The following is a 19207-nucleotide window of genomic DNA, read 5'->3' on the forward strand; positions in this document are numbered from 1 at the left end:
TAAAAAGCTAAGTACTCGAGCAAGCGTTTCAGTGGCTGGGACTTGATCACAGATCATGGTTGCAGAGGGTTTGATGTAACCAAAGAGTACTCTAATGTATGTGATTTAGGCAAACGGAAATTGTGAATTGAGGGATTAGACGGAGACTTATTCACGTACTTCGTACTTTCCTTAGACCTTGGTTTGTTATGTGATCTCGGTGGCCAACAGTGTGGAGAAGCAGTAACCGAGACGAAAAAAAATTGACAAAAGCCAAAACATCAGCAGGAGGTATTGAACCACACTGTTTATAATTAATATTTGGAATCTCAACTCATGGAAGAAGTTTACATACCCCGATTCGAACGGATAACCTTTCGCTCTGGAGGCGAACGCGCTACCGTTGCGCCAGCGGTCCTTGCTGAAACGGTTTCTTTAATTTTGATTTATTCAAATTTATCAATGTGTTAACCAAATTGCAACAGTTTTACCGAAGCCGTCCGTCACGTGTGGAGTTTTGCGGGCCGTCGGCTAGCAATCCATCCAAATTGTCCTTGAATTCGTTTTTATTCCAATAGCACACCTATCAATGAAGGGCTCAACTTGGTTCCTGTTCCAGCTTCCGCAATCAACTGTACTTTGAGTGGAATGAATATTATTGTTGTTCTGCGTTTCTGAAGGCCATCTGTTTCAAAACATCTTCTACTAGAAACGAGAAACCATTTCCAATCAACCCTGAATCTCAATCTCAGGGACAGAGCGAGTCTCATCAGCCTCAGCAAAAACATTCTCAGCAGCAGGCCCAGCAACATCAACAATCTTAATAGCCGCAATATCTTCTTCCTCCAGCTGATACTTCGACAAACCTTTGGTGAAAAGCGGCGACTGCATCGCAGTCTCCCAATCGTGAACCAGCATCGAGTTATTATACGCAGCTAGAACGGCCTCCCTGCCTCTCGGCACGAGCGCTTCATCGTATTTCTTGACGGCAGCGATGAGCTCTTCAGGTGTGTGCTCTTTCATGGTTTGCAGGTGGATGAGGAAGTCTGCTGCATCAGCGATGGCGTTATTGACGCCTTGTCCACGATCTGAGACGGTTCTGGGTAAGTAAAAATCTTAAATGCGAGTGTGAACTGGACTCACGGAAAGTGATCGGATGTGCAGCATCGCCAGCTATGGTGACAAGACCGGCTCCATCCCATGCTTTGGGCGACCAGGTTGAGAGTCTGTTATGCCACACTTTTGTACCAAGAGGAATGCTCGTGAAGACTTCGTTCCATGGATAAGCATATTTCTTTCCGCGCATGTACATATCTTGCAGGATAGCGTCGTCGCCTTCGAGACCTGTCGGCTCGTCTGATCGCCATGATTGGATCAACATGAATGTCCATTCTGCAGGATCCTCGGATGAGGCATCATGGACTTGTGACTCATTAGCAGATGTGTGTCTAGGAATCATGAGAGAACATACCGCCCGTCCAGGTGAAGAGTGATTCTGGGTGGAGAGTAATTACGTGATTTCGGTTCAAGGCGCGGAGGGCGAGGGCGGCTTCTCTGCTAACCCTGGAAATTGTGATACTGGAGACGATTGGAGCTGGCAGCAGCGCTGCCTCTTTCGGACCTAGAAGGTATTCGCGAGTGAGCGAATGTGCACCTTCAGCACCGACTAGAAGATTGCCGCTTTCTTTTGTACCGTCTTCGAAGGTAATTGTTACGATATTGTTTGAGGTTTCAATATGCTGAAGTCGTTTACCCCACTATATTCCGTTAGACAAGTGTATATATAAACGAGGTAGTCATCTCGAAAATGGGAGACGTACCTTGATATCAAGACCATCCTGCAACATCGCGAGCCACTTTCTCCTCTGGACTCGCCAAGCGAAGGGAACCGGATTAGGGTTCAACAATTCTCCTGTCTGACCATTATAAATTGGCATACTATTGTTCTCATTGTTGTCATAACTCGGATCAGTTTGCACGGCCTTTATCAAAGGATGAAGATGCTCAGGTAGACAGCTTTTGAGCCCATTCTGCCCCCAGTGGATGCTAAAGTTCCAATCTCGAGGTCGTTGGTACAAGCTTGTGTCTCGCTCAAACACAGTGTAGGCAATTCCAACCTAGTTGTGTGAACAGCGGTCATGGCAGTGATGGCATTGCTTACTTTCTTCAGAGCATGGGCAAATAGTAGCCCCGCAGATCCTAGACAACTTAATCAGGGAGGTCATAGGGATATACAACATAGGTACTAACCAGTTCCTACTATCAACACCCGAAGTAGCGAGGATTGGGAGTCCATGTTGAAAGAGTAGTGTAGATAGAGAAGGATGTTGAAGTGCTTATCTGAAGGCGTAGTTCAAGACACAGAAGGAGCCTAGATTGCTCGATATGAGAGATAAAATGGGTGATTCAACGGAAGATAAATAGGAAATTCAAGAGCCCAAATACGTAGCCGACACCGGTGGTCGCCGCGTCCCAAAACTTTGAACTAAGAGACCTTGTGATTTGAAAGCAAAATCAGATGAGCGTATTTGCGGTAATTGTGGTATCCAGCATGGAGCAAAGTCGAATGTGCCATGAGCTCATATTCATGGGGGGATAATCTCTCCATCATAGAACCATTGGTTCTTGAGATATTGTATTTCAAAGCATTATACTCCTTAGGCGTCTACTCAGGCCAATATACGGCAGATAGGCTCTACACACTTTGGTATATGGCAGATAGCCTGTAAATTCCCCATTGGGAGCGAGACCGAACATGCTATGAGCTCATCTTCAAGCGGAACATTTTCTTTATTGTGGAATCATTTATTCCTAGAATTGTATTTCAAAGCATTAGACTCCTTAGGCGCCTACTTAGGTCAATGTACGACCGATAGCCTATACACAGTGGTGCATGTTGCAAGAAGGCTTTCGTTATCTGTACGAAAGTAGGGTTAAAGCAATCCGTAGCCTTTGGCAAGACCACCGGCAAGTCATCAATCACATTCGCAGCTGCTTCCTCTGTGCATGCTCCTGCAATTAACAAGTCGAGTTTATCGTGATGATCACGATCGGCAGCTCGGAACGGATTCTCTGCTACTTCAGGACGAATCCCGTTGGAGCCGGATAATTCTTGCAGCTTGTGACTGGACAAGCTTCAATGTGGCACAGTGAATACCAACGACTCACACATCAACCTACAAGAATTCACCATTTCTTTCACCAATCTCAAAGATAACCCCTCAGCTAGATTTATATATAAAGCGTCCTCGTATACGAGGAACAAACTCCATCACGACAATAACCCAGACGAGTGTGCTCACTATTGCCGGGTAACCATGGAGAACTTCTATAAAAACACCTCTTAGACCATCTCCCATGAGGATCACAGAACAACCAAAACCCTATACAAGTCTGTACAAGACGAGATAAGGGCGAGTGTTGACCGCAGAACAACTCTTGACCACAGAAAGCATATTGGCCGCAAGATAGAAAATGACCGCAACAAAACTTTTGGCCGTGCAAGGAAGTGTTGACAACAGAACGTAATTGTCAACAAGATAACATCATAACTGACAACAGAACATAAGCGTTAACATCAAAACAGAGCTTGAAAATGGGAGTTAGAATGACAACAAGAAACCCCTTTCATCCTAACTTGTTCATTTCATGTCCTAAGAATATCCCAGCCCATAAAGAAAATTTTCACTGGCGAAAGCTACCCCAAAACCTAGGACAACGAAAAGCTTGAAAACAGCAACAAACCATCAAAACAGAAACCAGATATTCAACCAACAAAAGTAATAAACATCAGAGCCTCAGATTGCAGGGTTATAATGTCGGGTTGAGAAAGCAGGATAACAGGAAGCCTTAGTAGCAAATGCAGATAAAGAGAGTAGTAGTAGTATGTTGCAAGAGAGCCCCGATCGAGATCCAAACCCTAAGGTACAACGCAAGGACAAGGACCTCAACCAAAAATCCGGGGTAACCCCCCTAACCCCGTAATACTCTCCCGCTACTAGCGCTACCCCTCCTCCACTCAGCTCCCTCAGCCAAGCCCTCCCAACATCATGTATGGTACCAAGCCTTCCGTCCCTTGGGAGTGTGGCAGCAAGTTTTAGAAGAGGGTGTGATGCCTGTAATCAAGAAATCGAGAAAGACGTGCAACATACCAGTCTACCGGGTCCCTCTTCTACCTTCTCTCCAATCACAAGAAACCTCAAATGGGAAGCCAGCAGAAAATGTGGGAAAATAGACAGTTTTCTCTACCCGACTTTCTCTGATGCATTATAAACCAAAAAATACAGTACTACTAACATCTCTTCCTCCTCCTGCTGACTGATCCCCCCTCCGTCCGGCAAGCGCAAACACCCTATCCTGCTATTCGGAAAGAAACGCCGCCAGCCCAGCCCAGCCAAATCCAGATCTGATCCTCTCGAGAGAAAATTTATGTGCAGAAGCGAAGAAAGTTTTGTAAAGGAAGAAGGTTTCCGTGATTGGCTGATGGGTATGCAGAACAAACGCCTGGGAATGTTGAAGAGAAGGTTGGTTGGTTGGTATTGGGGAATTGTTTGCTTCGTCTGGCCGTGAAATTTGAGTCCTGAGACCAAATCCGAACCTCAACCGTCCATCCATCCCTCGAAAGAAGAAGAAAATATGTACCATGTACCAGAAAAACAAAGAAGAGGCGCACACGTTAATCCGCAGCAAAGGAAACGCTCATTAGACCTCCAACGCCCCGACTCCCATGTGGTCCCCATATTCTCCATTCTCCTCCACTCCCACGCAGAAATCTCACATGATATTACACTTCGAGTCGTCCTTCCCCCCATTCGGCTTCACGCTCAACGCCACCCTCGCAGCCTCCGTAAACGCCTCATTGACGCCCCGATTCCGCATCGCCGAACACTCCAGATACCTCAGGGCGCCGATCCTCCGCGCGACCTCGAGCCCTTGATTATAGTTGATCATCTCCTTCTTTTCCCTCTGCTGGCCGCCTTCCTCTGCCGCGGCTTCGTCGTCGGCCGATTGCTCGCGGAGATCGCATTTCAGGGCCACCAGCACGAGTTTCACGCCTTGGCAGTTCTCGGCGATCTCCCCGACCCACTTGGATTCGACGTTCTCGAGCGAGTCTTTGCTGTCGACGCTGAAGCAGAGCATGATGGCGTGCGTGTCGTCGTAGGAGAGCGAGCGCAGACGGTCGAATTCTTCTTGGCCGGCCGTGTCCCAGAGCGAGAGTTCGATGTGTACATTATCGACGAAGATGTCTGAGACCTTGTGTGTTAGTGATTTTGCTGCTGCAGGTACCCGGATTTCGGGTCCTCATTGTAGAGGGTGGGAACGTACCGTGGACGTAGTTTTCGAATACGGTGGGTTCGTAGACGGTGGGGAAGTAGCTGGATTATCATCAGTACGGTCTCCTGATGCCATTGCGGGAGGTGGAATTACCCTCTTGTGAAAACGTTCAGTAAACTCGTCTTTCCACATGCTCCGTCTCCTCTGTTGCAATCTGTTAGCTTCATTTAGGACGTAGGGTTTGCTTGGATGGCATGCGCTGGGTAGATAAACTGGGGGTAAGACGTACAATAAGACCAGTTTCCGCTGCGTAGTTTTGCTTCCTCCAAGTCCACACGGCATCTTGACTGTATGTATCCTCGGATCGGTCTGCGGTGAGGTGTAGCAATGCGCCTGCAATGTACGGATGGGGCTTCAAGATCGAGTGTTCAACTGGTGAGGTAATCCGAAATAAGGAGGGATCGCAACAATTTGGAATTGGATTGGATCGAATCGTCTAATTTGCAGCCTCAGCAATGGCAGATAGCGAAGTCGAGGAAATGGTCGTCGGTAGGATTGCTTCGAGTGCAGAATAATAAAATTGAAGGAGAGTGTGGAATTGTCGATACAGTATGCCGTGCCGTACAGTAGTGAATGATGAAGAAGAGCAGCAGCAGCAGCAGCAGCGGAGCAGACCAGGTTGGGGCGCAAGCGTACAGGCGGGTGAGATCAGGATCTGGGCTTTCCGGCCTGCGGGATTGGGATGGGGCTGCACTGCACTGGATTGCTGGGCGTCGGTGCTGAAAACAAGCGTGGAAGCCAATAATGCTAATTACACTGCACCAGCCACATCTCGATACCAATAATTGCGTATAATTTGTAATTATACAAATCTAATCATCTACCTGTCCTCTTGCAGCTTAATCTCCGGAATACAGACAGATATCTTCTTCTCCCATAACAGTAAGGAGCCTCTTCTCTATCTCGCACTCCACCAGCTCGGATTCGGGTATCGCGTTACAAAACATGCCACACATCTACGCCACAATCGATACCTCCTTCTAATCAATACGAGTTGATGGGTCCTATTTATACTGCATATTTATGCATATGCACGCTCTCAATAAATTGTTCCATTGTGGCTTGACGCATGATTACGCGGATGATCTTCAATCGGCCTCGCATGGGGCTCCTTCTCTATCCAGGTTAGCGGGCCGAAACTGGGTGGGGAAGGTCCGAGGACCGTCAGTATTGACTTTTTGATTTCTCCGCGACGTTTTTGGGCTTCGAGGCCGTGCATAAATTGGAACGAGGTCAAAGCTGGCCGGTGGTGAGGTAAAAGGTTGTATTGGGGTTGCTTGAGGAGCCCGATAAAATTTTTCATCGAGGACGAGTGTTCTTATATGGGTCGAGGTGGAGGTATATGTGCTTGTTTGATGTTCATCGTTTATTTGTTTGAGAGGCAAAGCCTTCTTGCGAGCTGAAGCTGGTCGATGGCAAACTCTCGGACGTCTAACTTTGCATCTCACGCCCACAGTTGGTCTTCAACAATGTATGCCTTTATTCTTTACATCTTCACTTTTCAACTCTTCGATGAGGTCAGCTAAGGATCCGGGAACTACACATTCCAAGACTCAGAGGCCGCAACTTTCTTCTCATTCTAAGAATTCATCATCTTTGTTGCTCTTGGAGTGTGGTTATACTTGAGCTCTCATCGCTTCAAGCAAAAATCTCGACTGAGAGACTTCGTTGTCTTTAATTGGAGCTCGAGACTGAGAGTGAACGATGATTGATCCTTGAAGAATATTTGAACAGAAGGGGTCCCATTGGAACATGATGTCGAATGAGAAAGTCGGCGAGAGATGAAATGAGAAGGGCGGGCGTCTAGCTTTTGCCAGGAGACGAAGGCATTGATCGTTTGAAAATTGATAAGAATGTTTGGAAGGTGAGGAGTTCTGGAGACTTGTTGATGGTAATGTGAAAGATGTGCTTTACAAAGTAGATTCATGTTACATAGTTGGATGTTAACTGAGGGTCATTCTCATGGAGGAAGGGGAAGATGAGGGGAAGGCAGAAGGGTGAAGTTCGAACGAGGGAGGAGAATAAAGGAAGAGGAAACGATTCTGGAATTCTATGGCCCAGGATTTCTTTACATTCTTCAATTTCGAGTCATTTGATGGTACATGGTGGTATCAGATCCCGGCCTTGATACTCACAATTTTTATAGTCATGAGCCAAGGACTCCCGTCCAGTTCTTATCTCATGACATCCCCGAGTCCCGTAGCTTTGGAAATTCCTGATTTAACCTGAGAGGCAGTGCCATTCCCTTTTATTCGCAGCGCATAATCGGCAATGGGTAACAACCGCTTCATTTGTTGGAACGAAAAAGCTATCAGTTCTGCTATCAATAAAGAATGAACATCTAAAATGCATGGCTCTGTAAATATCCATTGGCACGCAATTTTTCTAGATGTCCTCCCAGATTTTATCGGCTCTTGCATATGCTCAGGGCTGTGACAGTACAGAGATAGTTCTTGTCGAGCGAAAGCTTGTAAAATACTAGGTAAAAGCGCGAGAATAGCAAAAATAAGTATTAGTACTGTGATGTGCAATGCAGAAACCCAACTCTCCATCGAGAAGTTGGTTTCAAAGAGGAGGTGCTGATACAGAACATGGAAGAGAGAGATGAATAACAATCTCCCATGGCAATTGATACTTTAGCTTCTAGAGGCATCTTCAGTCACTTCTCTCGCTGTGCATTGGGGCTGAGAGAAAACAACTGGTCTGATTGGAGACGTGAAGATATACCAAACTACGGCACCCCAATCCAACATTACCGCACAATCAGCCTTGTCTCCGCCTCGTCCTCCCAACTCAAAACTTACAACTCTCACTCCAACCTCAATGTCCACACCCACCCTCCTCCGCCACATCCACCTCCCAAACATAACCCCCTTCCCACAAGCCCAACACCTCCAATCGGCCCTCGTCTCGCAATTCCTCGCCCACAAAGCTGCCCCCTCCTCCTCTCCACCACCACAACCCACAATCCTCACCTTCGTCCCAACACCCGTCTACACCACCGGCCGCCGCGAACACGCCTCCCTCACGCCCTCCCAACTCTCCATCCTCAAACAACCCCTCGTCCCGCTCCGCCCCTCGTTCCAAAACCCAAATCTAGACCCCGAATGGGCCACCATCGAGCAAACGCTGCGAGGCGGCCAAACGACCTTCCACGGCCCCGGCCAATTGGTCATCTACCCCATCCTCGATCTGCGGGCTCGGTTCCCGCCGCGGTGGGAGAAAGGGATTAGTGTGCGCTGCTACGTGCATTTGCTGGAACAAACAACGATCAACACATTGTCGGCTTGGGGCCTAAGAGGGGTCCGTACCGAGAATCCTGGGGTTTGGGAGAAGGAAGGGGAGAGGAAGATAGCGGCGCTCGGTGTGCATTTGAGAAGGAGTGTGAGTAGTTATGGGGTGGGGTTGAATGTGAATACGGACTTGCGGTGGTTCGAGCGGATCGTGGCGTGTGGGTTGGTTGGGAAGGGGGTTACGAGTATGGTTGAGCTGGGGAAGGAGGAGGGGATGTGGAAGAGCGGGGCGCCGAGTTGGGAGGAGAGGCAGGCGTGGGCGAGAGGGGTGGTGAGTGAGGGGGAGGGCGTGGAGGTTAGTGCGGATGGGAGGTGGAGGACGAAGGTTAAGACGGGGGATCAGTTGAGGGCGCGGATGAAGCCGAGTATTGTGGGGAGGACGTGGGTGAGGGAGTTTGCGAAGGGGTTGTTTGGGGAGGGGGGCGAGGAGAGGGTGAGGAAGGTTGATGTTAAGGATTTGAGGGATGTTGATGATGAGGTTATTGGACCGTTGTTGAAGAGAGCGCCGAGGAGGATAATCTCGGAGGAAGAGGAGGAATTGTTGAGGAGTTTGGATTGAGATGTTCTTGGTCTTGGTAGGAGGACATGAAAAGTTTGGTTGCAGGCTGTTCAGGATATTGCAAGTCAATGACCCGGTGAAGAAAATGGAGAGGTCAGAATAAGGATCACTAGAAGTAGCTAAAGAAGCAGTGAGAATTGTAGGAACATGACTACCTGTCCCTTGTAAATGTACATGGTTATATAGATTTAAACTAGGCCTACAACATCGAAAGCCTTCAAAAATTGAGAGAGGGATTGGCAATGTAAAGTGCTTCAAATATGCTTATTCTATTGAATGCTGAAGCAAAGCTAGTCTGCAGTAGAACTATGAACTCAATGACACAACAATTCTACAACTGCCATAGACTCCATCAATGATCATCTTTCATAAGGCCTTGCTTCCCACGTCCAATCCGGTCAGCCAAAGAGATCTCTCCTGCCTTTCTATGCAAACCATTAACAAAGTCACCCTTGTCTCCATACTTCGCGGACTTGGCTCGTGCTTTATCCTCAAATTCACGAGTAGCCCTCTCCTGCTCTGCAAGTGCTGCCAAACGCTTCTCTCGATCGATGTCCAACTTTGAGGCATCTTGTTGCATTGCAGCTAGCTTTCGTTGCTTTTCGGCCTCCTTATCTTCAGCAGATGCCTCTGGGCGTGTCCCATTTTGCGGTCTGAAACCGCTCTTCCGGTTGTAACCATTTGATATATTCTCCGGATATCTGGGACGCTCATGGAAATTCTCGGTTGATCGACGTGGTCTGTCGGGGCTATCTCGTCGTGGACGTGGTGAAGCAGACTTCGACGACGTATTCCTGCGTCTGTTTCTCTCATCGTACTCTTCGTCTCTATGTCTGTTTCGACCCCGACGAGGTGGTTCCTCTCTACTATTTCGCGGAGGTGGAGAAACAGACCGAGAGGAAGAATTTCTGCGTCTCTCCTTCACGTACTCTCTATCTCTATCAGATCTTCCTTGGCGACGTGGCTCATCCCGACTACTTCGTGGTCGAGGAGATATGGATCTGGAGTAGGAGGTTCTGCGTCTCTCCCTCTCATAATCTCTATCTCTGTCTGATCTGCGGCGACCTCGATCCTCTGGTGTGAGTGATCTTCTTCGTCGGTGCTCAGATCGACTCGATCGATGTCCATCCTCGTCTCTCCTTCTTCGCTTTCGTCGTCGCTCCTCATCAGAATCATCACGCTCTCCATCTCGATCTCTGTGATGATGTCTATGTCGTCTCTTTTCCTTCTTTTCCTTTTTCTCCTCGCCCTGGCCAGCAGCTGCAAGTAATTGTCTTCGCTTGATGGGATCATTCATCATAGCTTCATAAGCAGCCTGCTCCTGCCTTTTGATCGCCAACATCGGATCCTCTCGAATCTTAGCAGCCGTATCTCGTAGAGTATTTGCATTCTGCAGAGCCATGAAACTCTGCTCAGAGGCTTGCTTCTCCAACTTCTTGTGCTCGGTGCCCTTAATCAAGCCATCAATACGTCGCTTTCCAAGCAAGTAACCTTCCATTTCCTCAGTAGTACCAGCTTGTCCACTCGATGGGCCTTGATACATCCAGTCGACTCGATCAACACGTTTTCGGCTGCCTGCTGCTTCAAGCTTTGCTTGAATCTCCTCCTTCGCTCGCTCTTCCTTCAGTTCTTTGATACGCTGTTCGGTTCTTTTGCGTTCATCGAGGGCTTTCTTCTCTTCTTCCCACACCCGCCTCTGATTGCTCATGAGCACGGGATGCCATGATTTCTTCAAGTTGAGATCGCCACCCATTTTCGCGGTTGTTTATTTCAGGCCACAGGATGGAAGGAACAATAGAGATAGTAGGGGATGGAGCGAAGTATTTTCACAGTCGTCTCCTGAGAGATTATCGCTGTCGTAGGAATCTCTATGTGAGGAGAAATCGGTTTGTTGGTGAATGTCGAATAGTTGCGACAGCCACCAGGATTTGAACAAGGCTTCGATCTAGGCATGAGGCGCTAGTAGCACGCTAAAGCCACCAACCAATAGATTTGCTTTATCTGCAGCTCTAGGCAACGCAGCCTTGGGAGCTTCAACTCCCCACATCTTCAAATCCTCCACCATCTTCAAACAACTTCTTGCGACCTGATATTTCCTGATCGCTAACTAGAACACACTCAGCATCATCACGATCATTTGCGCACATTCGCAACTATGTCTGACGATGACTTCATGCAAGATTCGGATGAGGGGTACATCAAGCTTTAGTTTGCTAGTATTGTTCAAGCTAACAGCTACAGGTATGACTTTGAGTATGAGGAAGACGATGATGATCAAGAGAATGGTGATGTCGATATCGAAAACAAGTACTACAATGCCAAGCAGATGAAGGTCAACGATCCAGAAGGCGCAATCGAAGAATTTCTAGGAGTACCTGCGCTTGAGAAGGAGAAGGGCGACTGGGGGTTCAAAGGTCTGAAGCAGGCGATCAAATTGGAGTTTAAGCTTGGTCTCTATGAAAAGGTATGAGTTAGCAACATATGCTTTGGCTCTCGCTGACGGTCTAGGCTGTCGAACACTATTCAGAACTCCTCACATATGTCAAGAGCGCAGTCACCCGGAACTACTCAGAAAAGTCTATCAACAACATCTTAGATTACATCGAGAAGGGATCTGAAGATGCTGCAGCTGGGAAGTGCATGGAGGAGTTCTATTCCAAGACCCTGGAGTCCTTCCAAAGCACAAACAACGAGAGACTCTGGTTGAAGACCAACATCAAGCTCCTGAAGCTCTATCTCGATCGAAAGGACTACATTGTCGTTACGAAGAAGCTGCGAGAGCTTCATAGGGCATGCGAACGGGAGGATGGCTCTGACGATCCAAGCAAAGGCACATACTCTCTGGAGATCTACGCCCTGGAGATTCAAATGTATGCCGAGACGAAGAACAACAAGCAGTTGAAGCGATTGTACCAGCGAGCTCTGAGAGTCAAGTCAGCAGTACCTCATCCTAAGATCATGGGCATCATCAGAGAATGTGGTGGCAAGATGCACATGAGCGAGGAGAACTGGAAGGACGCACAGAGTGACTTCTTCGAATCGTTCCGCAACTACGACGAAGCTGGTTCCTTGCAGCGAATCCAAGTTCTAAAGTACTTAGTCCTTACGACCATGCTGATGAAATCGGACATCAATCCCTTCGAATCACAGGAGACCAAGCCCTACAAGAACGACCCTCGAATCGCAGCCATGACCAACCTCGTAGATGCTTACCAACGAGACGACATTCACCAGTACGAGTCAGTTCTCAACGACAACAAGGACCTGATGTCCGACCCATTCATCGCCGAGAACATCGACGAAGTAACCCGCAACATGCGCACCAAAGCCGTCCTCAAGCTCATCGCACCCTACACCCGCTTCAACCTCGCCTTCATCGGCAAGGCGCTCAAGATCCCCGTCTCGGAAGTACAAGACATCCTCGGCTTCCTGATCGTCGACAAGAAAGTACACGGCAAGATCAACCAGCGCGACGGCACGGTCGAGATCGAGGACTCCAGCGACGCGGACCGCCTGCGCGCCATGACCGAGTGGACGGCTGCCCTCGACTCCCTGTCCCGCACCGTGTTCGCCGACGGCGAGGGCTTCAAGATGCCTGATGTGCAGCAGATTGGCATGGACGACCTGGCGAGCCTGGGGTTCGGCGCCGGTGGTGGAAACGCGAAGCCTTCTGCTGCTACATGGGGGAACCCGAGTCTGGGGGGAGGATTAGGAGCGTCGAACCATAGGAAGAAGTTAGGCAAAAAGGGAGGAGGAAGTAGCAGCGGTGGACAATCGGCTACGGTGAATGCATTGCTGCATTGATCTAGGGCTTGTTCCTCTCTCACAAGTGGAGTGCATAATGCAGACAGAGAAAAACGTGGTCACACGGGTAACGAGCAAAAGGCATGAAACAACTGGTATGGGATGGTATGGTATGTGGACTCATATCAACGAAACAAAATACGTGCGGTATCGCTACGAAGCGAAGCAAAGCAAGCGAAGAAGCGAATCGCTCGACGCTCGCTGTCTGTCTTGACGCACCGTCGGTAGGTACATTACATTAGCAAGGCGTTGATTTGGCCAGAAATGAAATGCATGCATAGTCCACCTCATTGGCCTCTCGCTCCTCGTACGTACGTACAAACCCTTCGTGCAGTGCAGTGCAGCCAAGCCATTTCTTCCCTCTCGGGGAGGATAGCGGCTTCATGCCGTACCTATGTGAAGACGAGTTAAGAGAAGTGGAAGTGGAAGTGATATCAAGGCCGTGCACCAGCGTGCCAGTAAGTAACGAACGGGAGCTTCCCGCAACCAGGGGAGAGGATAACCATTCAGCGGTCGCCGCCCCACAATAGCCCCCAACCCTCTCCCCCTCCTCTCTCTCCCTTCCTTCCCCTGTTCATACTCTATCCTCTGGAACTTGTATGTACTGTATGTATGTATGTATGTATGTATGTATCGCCTACAATTGCCTCTCCATACAATTGGCCTGGCATACCTACATACCTACCTACATACATTGCAGCAAGCAGCCAGCCAGCCAGCCATCCTAGCGCCGTCCACGACGTACCGTTCGCTGGTGCGAGCTTGCCAACACGCACACAACGCACGCACGAACGCAGGCTTCCCGGCCCGGGGCACGAGGGGAGGGAGCCCCGTCCAATGGCAGCGAAAGCTGTGTCACCCTTGCATCGGGGCTCTTTCCCAGCGTATTGGACACACACTAACTAGCCGGACGCTGTCTGTCTGTCCTGTCTGGTGAGTTGGTTGGATGTATTTATGACATATGATGAGCGGAGAGCTTGGAAATGCCGACATGCTGCAAATATAAGGCCAGTCCCACGTACGGATGGCATGGGATGGGAAGGGCAAATGATTTTCTGCTCTCTCGTCTCGTCTCCCTTAAACAGATTGTGAGGGGAAGGGAAGGTGAGGGAGGGAAGGATGGATGGAAGGTCTCATCGCTTCATGCAGCCATCCGCTGGCTTCACGCAGCACCAAAACAATGATGAGAGGTAACGAGAGACAGACGGAATCTTTTCACGTCGGCAGCCAGGCAGCCTGAGGTTGAGATTGGGGACATCGATTCCCGATTGAACTTGACTTGGGGGTGGTTCGAGAGCTCTTTTCCTTGGGTCGGAAAATCCTACTCCATGTCACAGTGTCGTATTCGCATGAAGGAGGGTCGCATTCAGCAGGTCTCGGAACCTCCAGTTGGAGAGGTGGTCGGTCAGCTTGCCAATGTGATACATCGCAACGCCGTGCATTCACTGGAAACCTTCAGTAGAATCTTGGGGAAAATTGACGCCTTTAGCGCGCGGTTCATCGTCTTCGAGGGGGGTTTATTGGACGGGATAGCTGCTGGAGCTGACGAGGAGCGAATGGTACAGCGGCACAGGATAAGGCGAAAGACGTCCTATTGTCGTGTGCTTTCGTGCCTATCGGAATGCCGACATTGTCGGGTTGGCTCTTGGACTTTTAGGATTTGTGGCAAGCTGGGCCCTCTTTCACGGTGCGGTGTCTGTGTATGGTGATTGACCCTGTCGATGGATGGAGCTTGAGTGAGTTAGGAGTGCCAACATGCCTCATGCCTTCATGATAGATTGCCCTCTCCCTCTGTTGTACTGGCTTGTGGTCCGTCCCAAACATGCAGCGTGGAGACACCGGAAGATACATCGTTGCCCGACATCCATAGTTCCTTCTGTGACCCCCTCTTTCAGTCCTTCTCTGTGCTCCCTTTCCCTCCCCTTCCCCTCCTCCCCCTTTTCCCCAGCTTTGAACAAGTGCAGGATAATCATCGGTGTACCTGTGTTGTGCCCCGCGATCTTGGAGGTACTACATCATAACGTCTCCTCTCCGGCTACTTACCTACAGTATACAGCCACAGGCAACATGCGAGGGCTGTGATATTCGGCCATCAAAGCACGAAATAGACGAGACTTGTACGCAGGAAGGTGGGGCAGGGCACCCTCTACAGCGAAGCAACGTACTGTACTTGACAGCAGGACTTCGCGGTACGTACTTACTGACCTACTTTTGCAACGGCGAGAGAAAGAGGAAGAAGACGAGGAAGAAGCAGAAAAAGAGCGCAGCGACAAACTCCCACCGCCGCTCCGGTCACCTACGGATGATTCTGGCTGGTCTCTGAGTTGGCCTGGTCTGATCTGAGCCAGCATCGGACCACGACCTAGGTAGCATTAACCTTTCCTCCTCCATTATTGCTTGGGTCCTTTACGGTACCACGGCGACCATCAGCAGCGCCGACGGCCCCTTTCTTGATGCCCGTGCTCCACGCCGTACGAGACCTCCTCCTGCTTGGCGGTCCATTTGTTCCAACAGCAGCTACTCCTCATCCTTCTCCTCTTTCTTGTTATTGTTGTTCGTGTTGCTGTTGCTGTTGCTTGTTTCTAGGCTGAATTCTGGAGAGCATCTCGACCTGTGCAGATCGCCGATGTACAGGAGCCGGGGAGGGTTGCGTCCTTTGAAGGTCCCAGACACCACCGACCAAGGGACCAGCACCAGAACCAGCATCAGCAGCGTCACGGACCGCGAGTCAGTGCACCGCGGGACCGGCTCCGACAATCTGAAGTGGAAGGGGAAGGGGAAGTGGAAGTGGAAGTGAAGCTTGCATCGGTACGGTACGGTACGGTACATCGAGCATCTGAAAGTTCTGGAGGCGCCCATCTGGTCCTGGGTATCTGGGATCCAGTCAGTGCAGTTTAGTACCGTCTCCCGCATCGTTCTCCCGCCATCGTCCCTTGATCCATCAAATATTGCCCAGCAGCAAACCACGAACCACACCACATATTGGGGACACCTCCACCACCACTACCACCAGAGCCAACACCAACAACAACAGCACTAGAGGCTGAGCTGAGCGACGAGGCTCTCGAGGATTGCACGCCTGCCCTGTCTCTCTTCTCTGATCTGCGAGCATCGGATTGGTTTGGTGTTCCTTCTTGTGCGACACGGCAATAAACGAGGCCAGAGATTCCCTGGAGTTCTGGCGTTGTGGTTGTGGTGGTTATTGTCTCTCGCCAATCCACACACCCAGCCGTGAGCCATTGTGTGTGTGTGTGTGCGGTGCACTGCGCTGCGCTGCCGTGTGAGTGCGTGCGTGTGTGAGAACAAACACAAAACTTCAAACCTCCTCCACCGCTGCTGCCAATTCTGCAGAAGAAAGGTGCTCGGTCACGAGAGCAGGGACGAGAGGAGGCATGTTCCAGCCACAGCCAACTCCCTTTTCTCCTTTCTCTTCGTATGGGGTTGCATCTCCCATTTCTGCCTTTCCTGGTTTTCAACCTGCGGCTGGCGTGGTGGACAACGCGGGTCCGACAGTGTTTCGAGATCCCATCTTCAGTCCTGTCGCTACGAACAACAACAGCAACCTCAATGCGAACCCCCATCTACCCTTTCCCCACAACAATTCACACCCGGCGCAGCCGTTCAAGATGGCCAACAATGATATGGAAGCCCAGGAGGCGCTGGCAAGAGACTTCCAACCCGCGCTAGAGGTAGGCTGGAGCTTGAAAGTGAGACGTGATCAATGCTAATTGTCTGGAGGGACCTCTGGTAGGGGACAAGAAGAGCAGCCTGGCGATCACCGAGGAGTACGCAAAGGCAGATCCAATTTACGTTGTAAAGACTTCGGTGAGTCTCTCTACTGCTGCCGATTGAATATTCACTAATTCGGTCCCAGGCTTTACCGCAGAAGTATTCGCATTATCGACCGGTGCTGGGTGATGGGAACTGCGGATGGCGGGGTAAGCTCAACTCCATGATCACTCTTCGACGACTTCCATGACCTCCATGACCTCCATGACCTCCCCCTCCATCAAACGTATACGCATCCATGTTTCATAGCTAATTGGTGGCAGCTGCTGGTTTTTCATATTTCGAGACCCTCCTGCGACTGCGGAACAAGGCTCAATTGGAAGAGGAAGTCGCCCGAATAACCTCACTCAACAACCTACTCAAGACTGCTGGAGGCTTTTCAGAATGGGTATACGAAGATATGGCAGAGGAGGTGACAGGTCTACTAAGTGACCTGGCCAACTTGCTACCGCATTCGATACCACAAGCAGAAGCAACACTGAGAGAACGGTTCAACGACCCAAGCATCTCCAATTCGATCGTATACTACTTCCGGTTGCTTGCGAGCTCGTGGCTAAAGGCCAATCCAGCTTCATACGAGGGTTTCATTCCAGATGGATTAGGTGTCGATGGATATACCAAGAATTGGATTGAGCCAGTCAACCAAGAGATCGATCATCTGGGTATGACACTTCTTATTGATGCCTTGTTGAAACCAGTTGGGTTTGCGGTGGAAATTGTCTACCTTGACCGAAGTGAGGGATCTCAGGCAAACAGTCACGTCTTTCAATCTGAGGATGCCAATGGTGTACCGACAAACCCTGCTGGTCCAATGATCCATCTCCTGTATCGACCAAGTCACTACGATATTCTCTACAAAGACCAAGCCCCACAGATTCAGATCCCACAAAATACCAATATCCAGGTTCAAAGAGCTACCAGTCTGAGCCATCGACATAATATACAAACTACCCCAGCAGTAATGGGCGATATGTCAGGATTGGATATGTCAATATTCTCCTGCATTCCAGGGTTCTCTTTACAACAACAATCACATCATGGATTTCCTTCACAATACAATACAACACCTCTCGAAGCATATACTCCATCCTCGATATCTGTCTCTCCTATCTCTCCTGGCGCTTCGTCGGCAAAGGTCTCTTCGAACGGGCTTCCGGCGACTTTCCCGGCCCAACCGCCGCCCCCAAATTCGCTTACACCCCCAACACTCCCTTCAACCCACTCAGCTTTCCCTCCGCCAACGACACAACTTCCAATCCTTACTCATCTACCTGCGCCTCATCGGCCGTCCCTCTCATCGCATACTTCCCTATCGGGCCATCCACTGTCGTCGGAACTGTCATCACCCAGCTCAGCATCAAGCTTTCGACCGAGCAAATACGAATGGGAAGCTGCCGCGGAGTGGGAAGGACCTGTCGTGTTCCAGACGAGCACATTCAAGAACAGTCACTACAACGTGGCACACTACAACAATCCAAACTTCCAACCGGAAGAGTGGACACCAGAATCCGAAGACCCACCAACGGGCCGGAAAAGATCGAGCTGACAGACGGCGAATAAGGTTTCTACGGGAAGGATACAGAAGACGAAACGGGCGGTGCAGAAGCGGTAATGGCATAATGAATCAGAGAGCGCCCGCGAGAGAGAGAGAGAGAGAGGGGAAAAAATTTCAACAGCGGATACGACGTTACGAATCAAATCATATACCATTTGGCTGGCAGGACGAAACGTGGTGGTTGCGTCTCATCTTAGCATGGCATAAGTAAGCGGGTGGGACAGAAATATACAGAACAGACCAGACCGCAACACAACACACATACACAAACAACTCTGGACTGGTTGATGACAAACAAGCAAGCTTTGAAATTTGAGCAAGCGAATGGGTTGGAGTTTTCTTCTTCTTGCTTGTTGTGCTTACTTACTTCTTTTACTTTTTTTCTTTCTCGAAGCGAATGAATGAATGAATGGGTTGAATGAATGGATGGATGGAAAATATGGTGCGGGCGTTAGTTACTTACCTACCTTACCTACCTTTTAGCTTACGCAGTCTATGCTACTATCTATCTATCGATGAATATGAGTGGAAATTCTTTCTCTCTCCCCCGAGATTGATTCCCTGGCTGGTGTGAGTGATCAGCTTTACGTGTTAGCCCAGATCTCTAGCGTCTCTTCTTCCTAGACAACCTCTCATCTGATATATTCTGGTGACTAGGTAAGATCTTGGTATTTTTACTGTATTCTACCAGGCACAGTATTTTTAATTTAAACAACTCTCCTCTCGTTTCTTGTGTGGATTTATATATATATATATATATATATATACCCTGCTTGGCAAATAGTAAATACAGCTATCTGTCTGTCCAAGGATGGATGAAGATGTTTGGTGGTTTCTGTTTCTGTTTCTGTGCATGTAGATCTTCGATAGGGTAGGGGATATGCTTGGAGTAAG

The 19207-nt window shown here is 49.4% G+C and overlaps 7 protein-coding genes and 1 non-coding gene across 8 annotated transcripts; 4 read left to right on the forward strand and 4 right to left on the reverse strand.

Annotated features, from left to right (window-relative positions):
- Positions 1-329: 329 nt before the first annotated feature.
- LY89DRAFT_t54 lies at positions 330-397 on the reverse strand. Its single transcript has one exon. It is a non-coding gene; the product is annotated as a tRNA-Trp (tRNA).
- Positions 398-708: 311 nt separating this feature from the next.
- Positions 709-2275, reverse strand: LY89DRAFT_672196 (FAD/NAD(P)-binding domain-containing protein; the record flags this gene model as incomplete). Its single annotated transcript, XM_018213266.1, has 6 exons — positions 709-1067; positions 1123-1401; positions 1451-1736; positions 1800-2096; positions 2141-2178; positions 2230-2275. The coding sequence occupies 6 exons, from the start codon at positions 2273-2275 to the stop codon at positions 709-711; spliced, it is 1305 nt and encodes a 434-aa protein (XP_018068285.1).
- A 2157-nt stretch (positions 2276-4432) lies between these two features.
- LY89DRAFT_150840 (uncharacterized protein) lies at positions 4433-5689 on the reverse strand. The gene is made up of 4 exons (XM_018205393.1): positions 5543-5689; positions 5407-5457; positions 5305-5354; positions 4433-5225 (listed from the first exon to the last, which is right to left on the reverse strand). The coding sequence occupies exons 1-4, from the start codon at positions 5593-5595 to the stop codon at positions 4753-4755; spliced, it is 627 nt and encodes a 208-aa protein (XP_018068286.1). The 5' UTR covers positions 5596-5689; the 3' UTR covers positions 4433-4752.
- A 2436-nt stretch (positions 5690-8125) lies between these two features.
- On the forward strand, positions 8126-9406 carry LY89DRAFT_708994 (lipoyltransferase). Its single transcript, XM_018217724.1, has 2 exons — positions 8126-8791; positions 9270-9406. Exons 1-2 carry the CDS (start codon positions 8137-8139, stop codon positions 9314-9316), a joined length of 702 nt encoding a protein of 233 aa, XP_018068287.1. The 5' UTR covers positions 8126-8136; the 3' UTR covers positions 9317-9406.
- Positions 9407-9417: 11 nt separating this feature from the next.
- Positions 9418-11072, reverse strand: LY89DRAFT_687264 (uncharacterized protein). Its single transcript, XM_018215462.1, has one exon. The coding sequence runs from the start codon at positions 10916-10918 to the stop codon at positions 9518-9520; it is 1401 nt and encodes a 466-aa protein (XP_018068288.1). The 5' UTR covers positions 10919-11072; the 3' UTR covers positions 9418-9517.
- Positions 11073-11320: 248 nt separating this feature from the next.
- Positions 11321-12969, forward strand: LY89DRAFT_590956 (COP9 signalosome-like protein complex subunit 2; the record flags this gene model as incomplete). Its single annotated transcript, XM_018209629.1, has 3 exons — positions 11321-11358; positions 11401-11629; positions 11674-12969. 3 exons carry the CDS (start codon positions 11321-11323, stop codon positions 12967-12969), a joined length of 1563 nt encoding a protein of 520 aa, XP_018068289.1.
- A 1328-nt stretch (positions 12970-14297) lies between these two features.
- Positions 14298-15867, forward strand: LY89DRAFT_672201 (uncharacterized protein; the record flags this gene model as incomplete). The annotated part of the gene is made up of 4 exons (XM_018213267.1): positions 14298-14528; positions 15026-15158; positions 15340-15440; positions 15556-15867. The coding sequence occupies 4 exons, from the start codon at positions 14298-14300 to the stop codon at positions 15865-15867; spliced, it is 777 nt and encodes a 258-aa protein (XP_018068290.1).
- Positions 15868-16595: 728 nt separating this feature from the next.
- Positions 16596-18304, forward strand: LY89DRAFT_736934 (cysteine proteinase; the record flags this gene model as incomplete). Its single annotated transcript, XM_018220192.1, has 4 exons — positions 16596-16658; positions 16708-16794; positions 16844-16907; positions 17022-18304. The coding sequence occupies 4 exons, from the start codon at positions 16596-16598 to the stop codon at positions 18302-18304; spliced, it is 1497 nt and encodes a 498-aa protein (XP_018068291.1).
- Between the last annotated feature and the right edge of the window lie 903 nt (positions 18305-19207).

This window comes from Mollisia scopiformis (genome assembly GCF_001500285.1).
Source record: "Mollisia scopiformis unplaced genomic scaffold LY89scaffold_18, whole genome shotgun sequence".
In the NCBI taxonomy this organism is placed as follows: Eukaryota; Fungi; Ascomycota; class Leotiomycetes; order Helotiales; family Mollisiaceae; genus Mollisia; species Mollisia scopiformis.